This window comes from Brachypodium distachyon, chromosome 1 (genome assembly GCF_000005505.3).
Source record: "Brachypodium distachyon strain Bd21 chromosome 1, Brachypodium_distachyon_v3.0, whole genome shotgun sequence".
NCBI classification, from domain to species: Eukaryota; Viridiplantae; Streptophyta; class Magnoliopsida; order Poales; family Poaceae; genus Brachypodium; species Brachypodium distachyon.
Genome location: NC_016131.3, coordinates 67,433,228 through 67,447,191, shown reverse-complemented (window position 1 = coordinate 67,447,191; position 13,964 = coordinate 67,433,228). Strand labels below are relative to the sequence as shown.

The following is a 13,964-nucleotide window of genomic DNA, read 5'->3' as shown; positions in this document are numbered from 1 at the left end:
GCTCGAAAAATTGGCGTCGGAGTCTATTAAACAATCGCAGCCAGATAGCAAGTTGCACGCTTGGATGCTGACTGCACACCAGATGTTGAAGAAGAATTTGTTTATTTTGATACGGCACGGAGGAGCCGAAACATGATTGAAATTGCAGGTATGATGATCAATAAACTGGGCGGAGGACCATGTATGCTTCTTTCGTCTCTGTAGTTTGAGAATGTTGGCTATTCATTCAATTGCTTGTGATGGCGGTAGCAAACAGCGATACTATGACCCTCACTCAGCACCTACTCCTGGGGGCCCGTATGGCTTTTCATTCTTCAATTCACTGACCTTTTGGTTGCCGCTGCATCAGTTTCTCCTTTCAATTATGTAACAAGGAATATCTTCAGTATCACGATATGAGAAGTTGAGAACATCCCATCAAATCTCATGGTAGAGTTGGTGGGTGATGTTGTATCTTGCTATGCTGAATAAAGCCATTAGTATATTATTACTTCACTGTACCATCGGTATCTCTCAAACAACGCCGTTATTTTCATGTGATATTTTACAATTGCAGAAAGCCAACATCAGAAGTCAAGACTTACATGCTATCATCACAATCAGGTGAAAACAAAATTGCCAAGTGCCACACGGACGGGAGGTATGATTCTATTTGCAAACTCAAGAAGAGATCAAGAATCACAGCATCAGTTATCTAAGCTGAATTCTCATGTACTCATGTGGCAGCAATACTTGCGGCAATTTTCACAGGATTAGTTAATCAGCATAATTCATTAGTACATTTTGCAGATATTAATCTCAACACTGTAGCATACAGACAAGGTGCGCTATCTTCTACAAAAGTACTTAGCTACACAACGTTTACATCAGCAAAATTTGGACACAATCGCTTGTGTTATATACACATCACTGACTCAAAATAAGCCTCAAATACTGAAATCGCTCTTGTTTTTCTCTTTGATTCCATCTGGTTTGAACAAATGCATGAGAATTGTCAGGACAATCTTCATGATCCCTTCTTCAGCATATGATGTAGTAAATTGGACTGCAAGTTCAGATATTGTTAAAAAGTGCATCAGAGCAGTCAGATTCTTCAGCATATCATGTACTACCTCTGTTCCATAATTCTTGTCTCAATTTTGTTTAAAAATGGATGTATCTATTCCTACAAAGCGTCTAGATACATGTAATATTTCGACAAGAATTATGGAACGGAGGGAGTAGTAAATTGAACTGCAAGTTCAGATAGTAGTGTTAAAAAGTGCTTGGTTTATCGAATCAGTGCAACATAATGTTTTGACACACCATAATTATTACATATGTAGGCCTAATCCATCTAAAGACATGCTGTTTATACATTAGTATATGACCTCAGAGCACAGTAAGCAGCAATTTTGAATAAATTAGAAACAACACAATGCTCACTGTTCCCCTTGAGATAAAAAGCACCAAAACCGAATCTACTATTCGTGTATTCCCTCCGATCCAAACTAATTGTCACAGCTTTGTCTAGATATGCATGTATCTAGACACGTTTTAGTTTGTAGGTACATGTGTATCTAGACAAAGCTGCGACAATTAATTTGGATCGGAGGGAGCAGTTCTTTTGTGGACGATGCATACATAAAATGAAGCATGCTTCTAATGGCTTACCCCAAGGAAGGATTGGAAACTCCCATGTCTGCTTTGGCACTGACATAACATATGCAGTAACCTTAAATAGTTAAATGAATAGAGACAGGCAGTGTCAGGCATAACTGTCACCACAATATCCAATATCTCTTCATTGTCAATAGGAATGCTGGATTCAGAGAACATACAAGAGTTGAAGCAGCAAGTGGACAGGGAGAGTTGAAGAGCCATGAGGTATCTTCAGTCTCATAAAGAACATCCAAAATTTCCATGCAGACATCCATATTTAAAAGATCACCTAGCTTTGATATTTCCCTGGCAGTGAAGAAAGAAAATGAGCAGAAATTCTATAGTTATGTTTCACATATTCCGAGAACTCTGAGAGCAGAAGGATCATAGCACTAGCATATATTTATGCTCTAATATCTTCAACACATCAACCAAATGATGATAGTAGTACTAACAATTTTTAAGGTTGATAAAATTGATGATGGTGTCACAGTGTGTGTGCCCTAAGTACGAACTTACAAAGGGCTAAGTCAACTTCCCAAGGGGAGTGATAAAGTTGAATGGGATCTAAGTCAACTGCCCATGGGCAGTGAGAAAATTGAATGAAGCAAAAGCTAAGTCAAACTGCCAATGGTGCTGTGTAGTGACTAATTACTGCAACTGTTTATTGTGTGCTTTCTCAGTTCATTAGCCAATACAAAATGATGTGGGATAAAACTTCAGATTTACAAGCCAATACATGTTCATCACTAACTAGTAATTCACAAGTATATAATAATTCTTAAGGCTCACACTTAACGCTTGCTCCTAATAGCAGTGTTAAAGCTGGAGTATCAGTCAGCGATTCGCAAATGAAGTAAACAATTCAGAGAACCTGAACTGAATGAGAAGCTCCTCCAGGTATATGAAAGCAATGTTTGAAGATCCAATATTATAATCCACCACCTACAGACCCCTTGACAAACAGTAAGTATATAACATCTGAATAAAATATGGCAACATAGTTATACCACTGAGGCTTTACCTCCATGAACACCAATTCCTGCAGCATTACAACAAACAGCTTTGATCACCAGAAGAAGAAACTAAATAAAAGTAAACAATGCACCATGAACTCACAGCATCAGCAAAATCACGGCATGTAAAATGCTGGTCGGCGATGATGCGATCGCTGAGTGCCTTGAGGCTCTTCACTGACAGTGGTCTCATCTCATGAACCTGAACAAATGTTTAGCAAAACAGGAAGGTAATTCTGCTCGCCCCCATGGCATGCGAGCACACAGCATTTGCTCAAATGCTTACAGTATCACCTTGCTGGCGATCCACACCGCGACAAGCGCGAAGAGCTCCAGGTTGCTGTCCCTTAGGGGCTCGAGTAGCCACGACCTCACGGCTCGGCCACTCCGTGCGCCGCAGAACCCTATCTTCCTGCCGCGAACTTGTCAACAAAAAAAAGGTCCCCTAACTAAAACCTGGAGTTGTTTGTGAAATAGACTACCGCGATCACCTCGGGAGTGCGGGGAGGAGGCGTTCGGCGAAGAACGCGAGCGCGGAGTACTTGACGACGGGCCGGAGGTCGAGCCGCTACAAGGAAATCACGAAAGGTAGCATGTGAGATTTAGCTCGATTGGGGTCTCGGAAACGTAGGAAGATGAGTGCTGACATTTGAGGCGTGGAGGAGGAACTGGAGGAGGTGGCTGCGGCGGGCGGAACCAGGCCACGCACTTTCTGCCGCCGCGGCCGCAACCTCCATCGCATCCCCGTTCTCCACGATTTCCATGGTGGCGCGCGGGAGACGGCAAGGAGTCGGGGCCGCCGGTGAGGAACAGAGCGCGGCGCCGCAGCCTAGCGACGGCGGCGACCAAGGGCAGGGCCGGGTCAGGAATAGATTTTTTTTCTTTTTAGCGAAAACACACAGCCTTTATTAATCAATCAACAAAGGAAAAGCATCGGTACACGGCTGAGTGAGCCAGCTGAAACGGCCAGGTGAAACGGCCGTCCGATAAAGAACTTTTAACACTCCGAGCATCCAAGTTCGAAGATCTATCCTCATGAACAAAGGTGACATCTAAAAATTCTCTACTCCGGACAACAACCTCTCGTAAAATAGTACTATAGCTGCACTGATTACCTTCGACGAGACCCTTTATGACGGCTTGGACATCAGAAGCAACCTGAACCCGTTGGATATTTAAATCCTTGGCCAAGGCCAGGGCTTCGCAGCATGCAAGTGCTTCCAATGTTGGCGGATCAGTTATCCCGGGGCAGACACGAGCTGACGACTCCTGGTAGCGGCCCAACTCGTCACGGCAAACTGCCGCCGCCGCCCCTTTGTTCTGGTTCTTGGCAACACCTCCATCAACGTTGATCTTGTACATACCTGCCGGCGGGGAGAGCCAGCGGGGTGCCGTAGGGGGCAGTCCAGCCCTAGCCTGAGCTGGTGTACTAGACTGAATGATCTGAAACTCCGAAACAAACTTCTGAACAAAGCCGTGAGTAGTCATGGGACTCTGAAAAATAGACTCGTGAATTGCCTTCCGTCACCAGATCGCTCAAAGGGTCAATAGGATTTGCGTGAATTCCGCATGAGACGCCGTGTCAATAAGATGAAACAACCACTCCCGGGCGTCAGGGCAAGAGGAAACACACATATGCTCAACTAGTTGATCATCCGCCAAGGCCCAAACGCACTTCGCCATTGTACAGTCCAGTAAAGAATGCCTCTAGGAATCATTAGTCGCCCGGCAGATTGCACACACTGCCGTGTCCGCCATATGGCGCTGCTTAAGGACATCACCCGTGGGAATCGAACTTTGTGCTAATATCCAAGCAAATACACGCACTTTAGAAGGCACTTTGATCTTCCACAACTGGGTCCAAGATCTCTCAGATTTCAGAGAACTCGACGATGGCCGCTTCTCAAGCCAGTCCTCACGGACTTTCTTCGTCGATACCAGCAAACGATAACAAGAACGGACACTAAATATCCCAGATTTCTCGAAATGCCATGCCCAAAAATCACCATAATTCATCGTGCTCAGCGGGATCGCGAGAATAGCCTGCGCATCCATCGGCAGAAATAGCCTCCGCACTAAATTGATGTCCCATTCATGCACAGTAGGATTAATCAACTCCGATACCTTCACCGGCGAGTCAGACCTTGCAGCCGTATAGGGAAGACGCCTCTCATCACGTGGTATCCAGCCATCATACCAAATTGAAGTCGTTTTACCATCTCCAATACGCCTGACAATGCCCAGCTTCAAAACATCCCGTCCCTCGATTACAGCCCGCCAGATCTGAGATAGCCGTTGTCCCAAGCTAGCTGACATCAGAGAACCCTGAGGAAAGTAGACAGCTCGAAGAATTCTTGCGCTCAAAGTGGACGGTTGGACCAGCACCCGCCAAGCTTGTCGCGCAAGCAAAGAGAGGTTAAACAACTCGATATCGCGAAAGCCAAGTCCCCCCATATACTTTGGCATGGTCGTGGTGTCCCATGACACCCAATGAGGCTTGCGCTTGCCCTGCTTACTTTCCCACCAGAAACTCCGGATCATGGAATTAATCTTGAGACAAAAACCTCTCGGGAGCTTAAAGCAAGCCATCGAATAAGTAGGAACAGCCTGTGCAACAGATTTAATCAAGACTTCCTTCCCCCCAGCAGAGAGCTCTTGCTCCATCCATTCCTGTGCTTTACCCCAAACCCGGTCCTTCAAATATTTGAAAGCCCCGTTTTTAGAGTTCCCTACATCAGTTGGCATACCAAGATATTTAGCATTTAGAGATTCATTAGGCACTTGGAGCAACTCCATCGTCGCATGCCTCGTATCTGCTGGGCAACCCTTACTAAAATGGATTGAGCTCTTCTGCCGGTTGATACGCTACCCCGATGCATTACAATAAATATCCAGAACCTCTGTGATAGCCTCTGCCCCTGCCACATTCGCTTTAGCAAATAGCAAGCTGTCGTCTGCAAATAAGAGATGATTGACCGGGTGAGCTATGGGCGCCAGAACGATGCTCGACAAATTTTCCGAATTCCCCCTGCTCCTTAACAGGCAAGACAAACCTTCGGCTGCTAACAAAAACAAATATGGTGAGATTGGGTCACCCCGACGGATCCCCCTGGTCGGGCGAAACACACTTGTTCGTTCACAATTAAACAACACCGAGAAAGATACAGAGGTCACCACCCTCATAATCGAAGATACCCAGCGATCAGAAAAACCAAGCTTGGCCATGATAGCCCGTAAATATTCCCATTCAACTCGGTCATAGGCCTTCATCATGTCGAGCTTCAGAGCACAATATTGAGATCCTCGGGCCCTTTTCTTCTTCATAAAATGTAGGCACTCGTACGCCGTTATAATATTATCTGTGATAACGCGCCCCGGAACAAAAGCCGATTGCTCCTCAGAAATAATTTCTGGTAAAATCTCCTTCAAACGATTTGCTTGCACCTTGGACACAAGTTTCAAAACCACATTACATAAGCTAATCGGACGAAATTGAGATAGAGATGATGCACCTAGGACCTTCGGAATTAAAACAATAAGGGTGTGATTCATATCATGCGGCTCTTCAACACCCTTCAAAATATTCAGTACCGCCTCCGTCACCTCTTCCCCACACAAATCCCAATGTCGCTGAAAAAAATGTGCCGGGAAGCCGTCAGAGCCCGGCGCCTTCGTCGGGTACATTTGGAACATCGCCGTTTTGACCTCGTCCGCCTGATACGGGCGATCTAGGCGCTCGGCCATAGGAGTAGTAACCTTCCTGGGTACACAATTCAGCACACGCTCCATGCCAGCAACCCCTTCCGAAGTATAAAGATTATTATAAAAATTCTCCGTATGCTCCGCCATCTCTTGAAAATCCTCGGTAAACACCCCGCCGGGAGACATAAACGCTCAATACGATTTTTCTTCCTACGACCACCTGCCTTTTGATGGAAAAAACGGGTATTACTATCTCCCTCCGCTAACCATTGAACTCGAGATCTTTGGCGCCACATAATCTCCTTCCGCTGGTTCCACTCCGTGAGCTTGTCAACAATTGCAATCTCCCCGCTAGAAGGTCCAGTACGGCCTGGAAGGGCACAGAGTCTCTCCAGTTCGGCAAGAAGCTCTCTCATCTTTTTACGGACACTGCCGAAGATCTCATCATTCCAAGCAAGCAAAAGATCGCCAAAAACTTTTAATTTACCATTTAATTCTCCCATAGTGCGGCTCCGACCTAATTCCTTCCACTTACTAGAGACAAAGGAAGCGAAACTTTCATGTGTCTCCCACATCTTCTCGTACCGAATCCTCGAGCCCTTCTCTCACGACTTCCTTGCGAAGGTTCAGTCGTCTTGAGAAGAATCGGGCAATGATCTGACTTTGTGGCAGTGAGATGGAAAAGAGCAGCAAAAGGGAACCTGGACCACCATTCTGTGGAAGCTAGCGCCCGATCCAGTCGAACCCTTGTAAAAGAACCTCCACGAACCCTCTTCTCAAAAGTCCATACATTGCCATTAAAACCAAGATCACATAGGCCACATAGATCCCCAACATCACGAAAGCCTCTAATCTGTTCAGAGCTACATTCACCAACACCAAAGTGTTCATCTTGATGTAAAACTTCATTGAAATCACCAATGCATACCCATGGCAGACTGGACTCACTCCTAAGGAAACGAAGCAAGTCCCAAGTCTTGTGTCTCTCACGGATAGAAGCTTCCCCATAAATGCAAGTGAGACGCCATGGCTCGTCATCCCCTCTGCGAACAATAACATCAATATGATACTGCGAATAGTGAATTAACTCCATTGAAAAATCATTGTTCCGATACAAAGCTAGACCTCCACTCCGACCATTACTACTAACAGCAAGACTACTACTAAAACCCAAAGTAAAAGCAAGATTATTAGCCCTCGCGCTTGTCTTGCAGACAGAGCACCGAAGGGGCAAAACGTCGCACCATAGTGCGTAGCTCGCGAACTGTCGCGTTGTTGCCAATCCCACGACAGTTCCAACTCAAAATACTCATTGCTCCCGGCGGTCCCCCTCCGCGGAGGCTGCCGATCCATCAATACTAGATTGCGCCTTTGAGGGAGGCGATCCCTGTCGTATCTTCTTGTTTGCTTTAGGCTTCACATAGTGTGGCAGTGGAGGTGGCACATCCTCAACCCCCTTAGTTTCAGACGAAGCTGGTATATCCACAGACATGGTATTATCTGGGTTTCTCGTCTCGTCGGCATCCACTCCCATATCAAGCTTCTTACGTGCGGACTCAGAACCAACTGGCTCAACCGGCATGTCAGTCTTGGCGGGGCTCGACGCAGTGTCCGTCAAGTCTTCCTCCTTGTCAAGATCAGCATCATCTGATGACCTTTTCTTAGCACCCATGCCCCTGCCTCTGCCTCCCTGGCTGCGGCCACCACCCTGCCGGCCGGAGAAAGGCGCTCTGGCCACAAAGACAAGCTCGTGGGGTGCAGCCCGTCGCTTGGCCAGCATCCACTCGCCATATTGCACCGCGCTCTCGCCATGTATCCCAGTGCCACACTCATCCCGGGTGTGGCCAAGAAGACCACAGATTTCACAGAACATGCCCATCTTTTCATACTTGATATCAAGTAGCATCCGCTCTTTACCAATTGCCAGCGTAACCACCCGGATCAGCGAATTGCCAACATCAATGCTTGCACGAACACGCACATAATCTCCTTCATACACCTTTATTGGGTTCAGCTCGACGCTTTGCACGCGCCCGATCCTGCGGCAAGTTGGTCCACCACCGCTGGGATGCGGTAGAGTTCCGGGATCTTGTGGATCTGCGCCCAAACCGCGGTTCGATTCAAGGGAATCGAAGACAAATCTGCCTTGCCGTCGTAATCTTCTAGCACCACCACCATCCTGCGGAAGAGCCACGGGCCCTGCTGCGTCACTTTCTTCCAATCCCCAAGGCAAAAGAGATTGAACAAGAAGAGATTATTGTTAACCTCCCGAGGCTCAAAATCCATAGCAAGTCCCCAGATGAATCTCATGGTATCATATAACGCAGTCACAGTGAAAGGTCTCGTGGTGTTCACCCTCGCCAGAACTAGCCATCAGGGCTCTTTCTCTAACTTCTCAATCACCTCCACGCCGATCTGCACTTCGTCAAGCTCAGCATCCCTTAGGACCAGGTTGTTCATGGCGCTCGCCAGAGCCGCCCCATCCTTGTCTTTCCCCGACGAGGAAGCAGAAGAAGCCATCGAAAAAAATTCACCGAATAGTATCGATCCACCAGAAATCCTAGTTCCACCTGCTAGTCGATTCCAAGGCCGGGCAGACGAACAAGTCGTCCCCTTTATCAGCCCGAGAACAACTGCAAGCAATCCCCAGGAGAATCGGAGAAGAAAGTAGAAGCTGAATCGACACCGGAGGTCAAGCCGCCGGCGAAGTAGGAAACCCTAGTTGCCTAGGTTAGAAGTCGCTGAGGTATGACTTTGATAAATAACGTTGGGGTCAGGAATAGATGCCAGACACTAGCCGGCCTCAGCAGAACGGGTTAGCCCATTACGTTCCTTTTGTTACCATAGCCCATTACTAGGATGCAGCGGCCCAACTCCACGGATGTGGCATTAGAGCATCTACGGTTCCCTAAAAAAATAGAGCATCTGCAATGGCCCTAAAATAATTAGAGTGCCTAAAAAACAGAGCATCTACATGCATGTCCTTTTTGTTAGATTATGAAATGGTTCTGGGAGAAATTTTATCATGACTCAGTTTATGGGAAAAATTTGTTCATGATTCTGTTCATGTAAGCCGAAAAAACTAGATGGTCAAAATGCTTCGATGCTACTCACTCCGTTTCATAAAGATTGGTGTTGGCACGGCTTTGAACTAGGGAGTAGTATTTTTATACCGTGCTTCCATTGCATGATTTTCAGATAAAATGCTTTGGTTTTTGATGTAATTTTGGTGTATAAATCTGTTCAAATTGCTTTGATATTGCTTCAGTGTCGAATTCAAGCAGCGTTGCCATTGACTCATATAGTTTTGCCATTGGAATGTTGGATCAAACAATTCCACTAGACCCTACCGGTTACTACTTTCGAGCCTCCGTTCCATTCAACCTTAGTTACTACCCGGCGCTACCTCATTCATGTCGTCGTCAACTCCAGGTCTCCAGCTTGACGTGAGACTCCTCTGCCTAGCGCCACCGCATCCAGACGCAAAGAAGAGGAAGAAGCATTTTGTGAGGAAACATCAAGTGGTTGCAGATCCAAAAACAATCAACTACTGTCAAATAGCAATACCATCTGAATGATATTGCGAAAAGATTATTTCTACACTCCTTTTTGAAATATCTGTAAATTCGGGGTTATAACAAAAGATCAAAAAAAAAATATCGTCCACTTAGTACAAAATAAGCGTCACTTTTTGTGAATAAGAGGGAGTACATTTTTTTTTCATACTTCCTCCGTCCAACAAAGTATGTCTCAACTTTAATTAAATTTGAATGCATCTATACACTAAGTCATGTCTAGATACATCTAAATTTTGACAAATTTGAGACATCTTTTGTTAGACGGAGGGAGTATAATATTTGTTCATTTTCGTAAAAATTTGGTCGAACTTTACAAATTTTGACTTGAGTCGGCAACAGTAAACGCATGCTGTAGACGATAAGAGCGGAGTGAGTAAATAACAGGAGGCTCGATGAGGTACTAAACTGCTAATCCTCGAATTCGTAAGCGAAAGACCGCTGGAACTCGGCATCCATGAGGACCCCCGCCATAACATGGACCACCGTCTCGCCCCTGACGATATCGACGCACTCGGACCGCACGCCGTTGACGACGAGAGCCCCGTCGACTTCGTCCCTCCACGCGTAAATCCTCAATCCAGACACGGAGTCCAGGAGCCGCGCCGGCTCGCGCAGAGGCACGTCCGCGGACCGCAGCGCTCGAGGGATCGCGGAGAAGCCGAGCACGCGAGAGACGACGGCGTAGGTGGCGTCGTCGCTGGCGGCCTTCTTCTTCGTCCCATCACGAGCCACGCTGTCGTTGGGCGGCCGCAGATTGAGGACGCGGCGGAAAGATTCCGGCGAGGGCACGAAGGCGGTGAAGGCCAGGTCCCTGGGGAGCATGGACACCATCATTTCGCCGAATTCCCCTAGCTGCTGCTGGCTCGCGCCGCGGCAGTGAAGAGGCGGGATGTTACGCGAGCTCGAGGATGTTGTGTGGATGTTGTCGTCGTCGTAGCGGGGTGGGAAGAGGAGCATGAGGACGGTGAAGAGGAGGGTCACCGCGGTTGCGGCGGCGAGGCCCGCAAGGAGGTTACGTCGTTGCGGGAGCGGCCGTGGCCGCCTGAGCGGGAAGAGCACCCTCCTCCTCCTTGTGGCCATCGATCATCAGTACGTGATGGCTGATGAGTAGTAGTGCAACTGGATTAATTGGTTTTTGGGGCTAATTAAGCTACACGTAGGTAGTCTAGCAAAGAGGCAGGAAGGGGCGCAGTGTGGGGATGGGTGCGTCGGGGCCGGACATGGCGGATCTGGCTGGCCGCCCGTGCTTGCTTCCCGATGTTTTTTGCAACCCACGACGGAAACCCAAGTAACGTAAGCGTAGAACTAACGTTGGATGCATATGGCGAGACGAGCAGCGGTGCGACGGACCGCGATGGCAAGACGCATGGCCCACCGGATCGGTGGCGCACACGGCCCAGACGGCATGGCAATTCCCCGCGGCGAACGGAACCCACCGTTATATGGGCCGATAAGATGCCCGACCATGGGCCACATTCGCCCGTGCGAGGTTTGCCGCCCACGGAGTCGGGAGACCGTCTCGAGACGAATTTTCCGGCCGGCGTCTTCTCCATCGCCCGCGGTGAGATGCTCTGCGAATTTTCCGGCGCCTCCGAAGACCAGGACTCGAAGCGGCAGGAGATCCGGCGCGGCCGAGGGCGACTGGCCGCACGCGATGGGCCCATGGGCACGGGCACCCGGACTGTTCCTCGTTTTGTTTCACACAGGTTTGATCGAATTAATACGTGCCCTGAAATCCGATTGCTGACGAAAACACCGTCAGCTACCAATTCGGACCACGTCATCTAGTATGCAGAATTGCAGATGCACATTGATTTCTGGAATGCCTTCGATTGGAAATAACACGTAAGAGAGTAGCAAGTAACTTAAAATGACACGTTTAAACGTTGTGCAAGTCGTGGCATTGTCGACTCGATCGCACCACCTTATCCATCTACTCAAACCCACTACCAGAACATGCACTTTACGTGGCAGAAAAAAAAATGCCGTAAATTAAGCTAGGATCAAGAGCTTTTGCATGGATTTGAGGCCACTGTGACGTATGTGGTGTATTATTGGCGACGTCTATAGGGCCATGTCGACGCGAATGACGAAAGAAATTCAAGCTGCCACAGGGCCACTTGTACATACATACATACCATTTGTCTTCAGAGTTTACATATCTTTCAATCAAACCAATTGCATGCCACGTTCCATCAAACTGGCCACCCAAAATCCAAGTATATCCTACCAACCGCGGTGATGTTTGGAAAGTTTATCATTTATCGTGGATTTGTCTTAGCCTTACCTTCCGCTTGGCACATATTTAGACATTAGATATGCGGTCGTCATTGGACTATGGAGTATGCGTATGGCTGTAGCAGGATATTTCGCCAGGAACGGCAACGAAGAACACTGATTTCACTAGACTACTTCGTTCTTTGCCAAAAATGTTCCTTTGTTTGCTCGTCATGCTAGGTGGTTGTGAGGCATTTGACCTAATTAAGGGCCACCATTGCACCATCAAGATATGCATGGCCTACCAACTTGCCATTTTTGAAACCAAAGCTGCTCATATCATCTGAAAAGGGGGGTGTTATTTCGCTCGTAAGAAAATGCTCTTGACCCTGCGTTTTGTCAGTGGATGAACAATAGTATTTGTCTTCTACATGCTCTTCCATGCAGATACAGGTTTAAACATGAAGAAGAAAAATGGAGCTTTCAGAGAAAAACTGAAAAAAAGAATACAAGTTGTGCATGAGCTGCTTAGCTATAGCTGCTCTATTGATGTGATTGCAGTTAAAGGAATTATCGGGGGTGCAATCTTAATCCTTCCTCCTAAAAAACCCTTGAAAGTATGATGATTAATGTAGTCTGGCAACGTTATCTCGCTACCAATTCTTATGTCCATCAGCGGCGCTCTGTTCTTACGGATCTAATAATTTTCTCATACCCCTCTAATAAAGTTGGACCCATATGGTTTAGCGGGTGTTAATTAGATGGTTATTTAAGATGATTGGTTGTCATAAACAACAAGAGTTTCGTGTTGTTATCGAGTAGGACATTGCCTTATAGTCCATGGCAACTGTACTTAGCTATTTCTATAAGAAAGCCATGATTGATTTAATTATTTTGGGTGCCTGGGAGAATCTTCAGGAGCGCCCTTGTTTAGGACTAATCATGCACTAATTAATCAGACTACAGTGATGAAACTTCAGAAAAAGTAGCTAGACGCCAAGTCGCCAACAGTATCCATGAGATGGTCTGTTCACATATTCTGAACATTCGAATTCGGATTTCGCGCCCAAATCTTCAAGGAATATTGCGAGTCTTCGAGGATTTTCATACATGGAGAGTGATAATTTAACTGCACTAGCTAATACTCGGCCGGTCACCAAAACTGTAACCACATCATACAGACTAGTAGACTACAGAAAAATACATGTGGCCTCACGCCGATGACAGGTACAGGGAAGATCAACCGCTGTCCAGCACCTACGCAGATGGAAGATCGCAACTTGCATGGCAATTTGGCAGCATCAATTAACCTGGTCTTGGATCACCCTCATCTGTTCTTGCGCAATACTACAGACAAGGAGAAGGGAACACGCAGCAGAGAACAAGAAAGGGGGACAATCTTAGCGGAGCCTTTGAATATAGGGGGCGGATTGTGACCTCCCCGTAGTGTGTAGTGACCAATTGCAATAGCCCATGACAGTGCCACATTGGCTCTTTTTCTATGAGAAGAAAAAACATTGTGCATACACTGTACACTCACAGAGAAAGCTAAAGCCATGTCTGATATCTTCTGATTAGAGGTTGACAATGCGAACAATTAAGATCCAAGTCAGAAAAATAGAAGAAAAGATGCATGAACGACTTTTTGATTTAATCAACTCCCAGTAGAAAATTAAGCACTGTTCAAGGCCTATTTGCAGTTGTTTATGGCCACCAGGTCCCATCCTCGCAGGCGTTACAGCGACAACTCGTCACTTGGCCATCGAATCAAAACAAGTTTAGCTTGGGACAGCTCATTGGGATCAAGACG

At 46.9% G+C, this 13,964-nt stretch overlaps 2 protein-coding genes and 1 long non-coding RNA gene across 4 annotated transcripts; 1 reads left to right on the top strand and 2 right to left on the bottom strand.

The window, feature by feature from the left end:
* Window positions 1-6: 6 nt before the first annotated feature.
* On the top strand, window positions 7-931 carry LOC112270184. Its single transcript, XR_002962569.1, has 2 exons — window positions 7-148; window positions 557-931. It is a non-coding gene; the product is annotated as an uncharacterized LOC112270184 (long non-coding RNA).
* On the bottom strand, window positions 753-3,555 carry LOC100826941 (cyclin-J18-like). Of its 2 annotated transcripts, none has more exons than XM_003561794.4 (9): window positions 3,305-3,555; window positions 3,149-3,225; window positions 2,952-3,069; window positions 2,761-2,859; window positions 2,666-2,683; window positions 2,516-2,586; window positions 1,821-1,947; window positions 1,654-1,714; window positions 753-1,045 (listed from the first exon to the last, which is right to left on the bottom strand). In XM_003561794.4, exons 1-9 carry the CDS (start codon window positions 3,419-3,421, stop codon window positions 927-929), a joined length of 807 nt encoding a protein of 268 aa, XP_003561842.1. In that variant the 5' UTR covers window positions 3,422-3,555; the 3' UTR covers window positions 753-926. The 2 variants fall into 2 exon arrangements, with proteins under 2 accessions (XP_003561842.1, XP_024313807.1); XM_024458039.1 differs by having other exon boundaries at window positions 770-1,045; window positions 2,952-3,061; window positions 3,305-3,554.
* Window positions 3,556-10,047: 6,492 nt separating this feature from the next.
* LOC100826626 lies at window positions 10,048-11,178 on the bottom strand. Its single transcript, XM_003561793.3, has one exon. The coding sequence runs from the start codon at window positions 11,015-11,017 to the stop codon at window positions 10,346-10,348; it is 672 nt and encodes a 223-aa protein (XP_003561841.1). The 5' UTR covers window positions 11,018-11,178; the 3' UTR covers window positions 10,048-10,345.
* Between the last annotated feature and the right edge of the window lie 2,786 nt (window positions 11,179-13,964).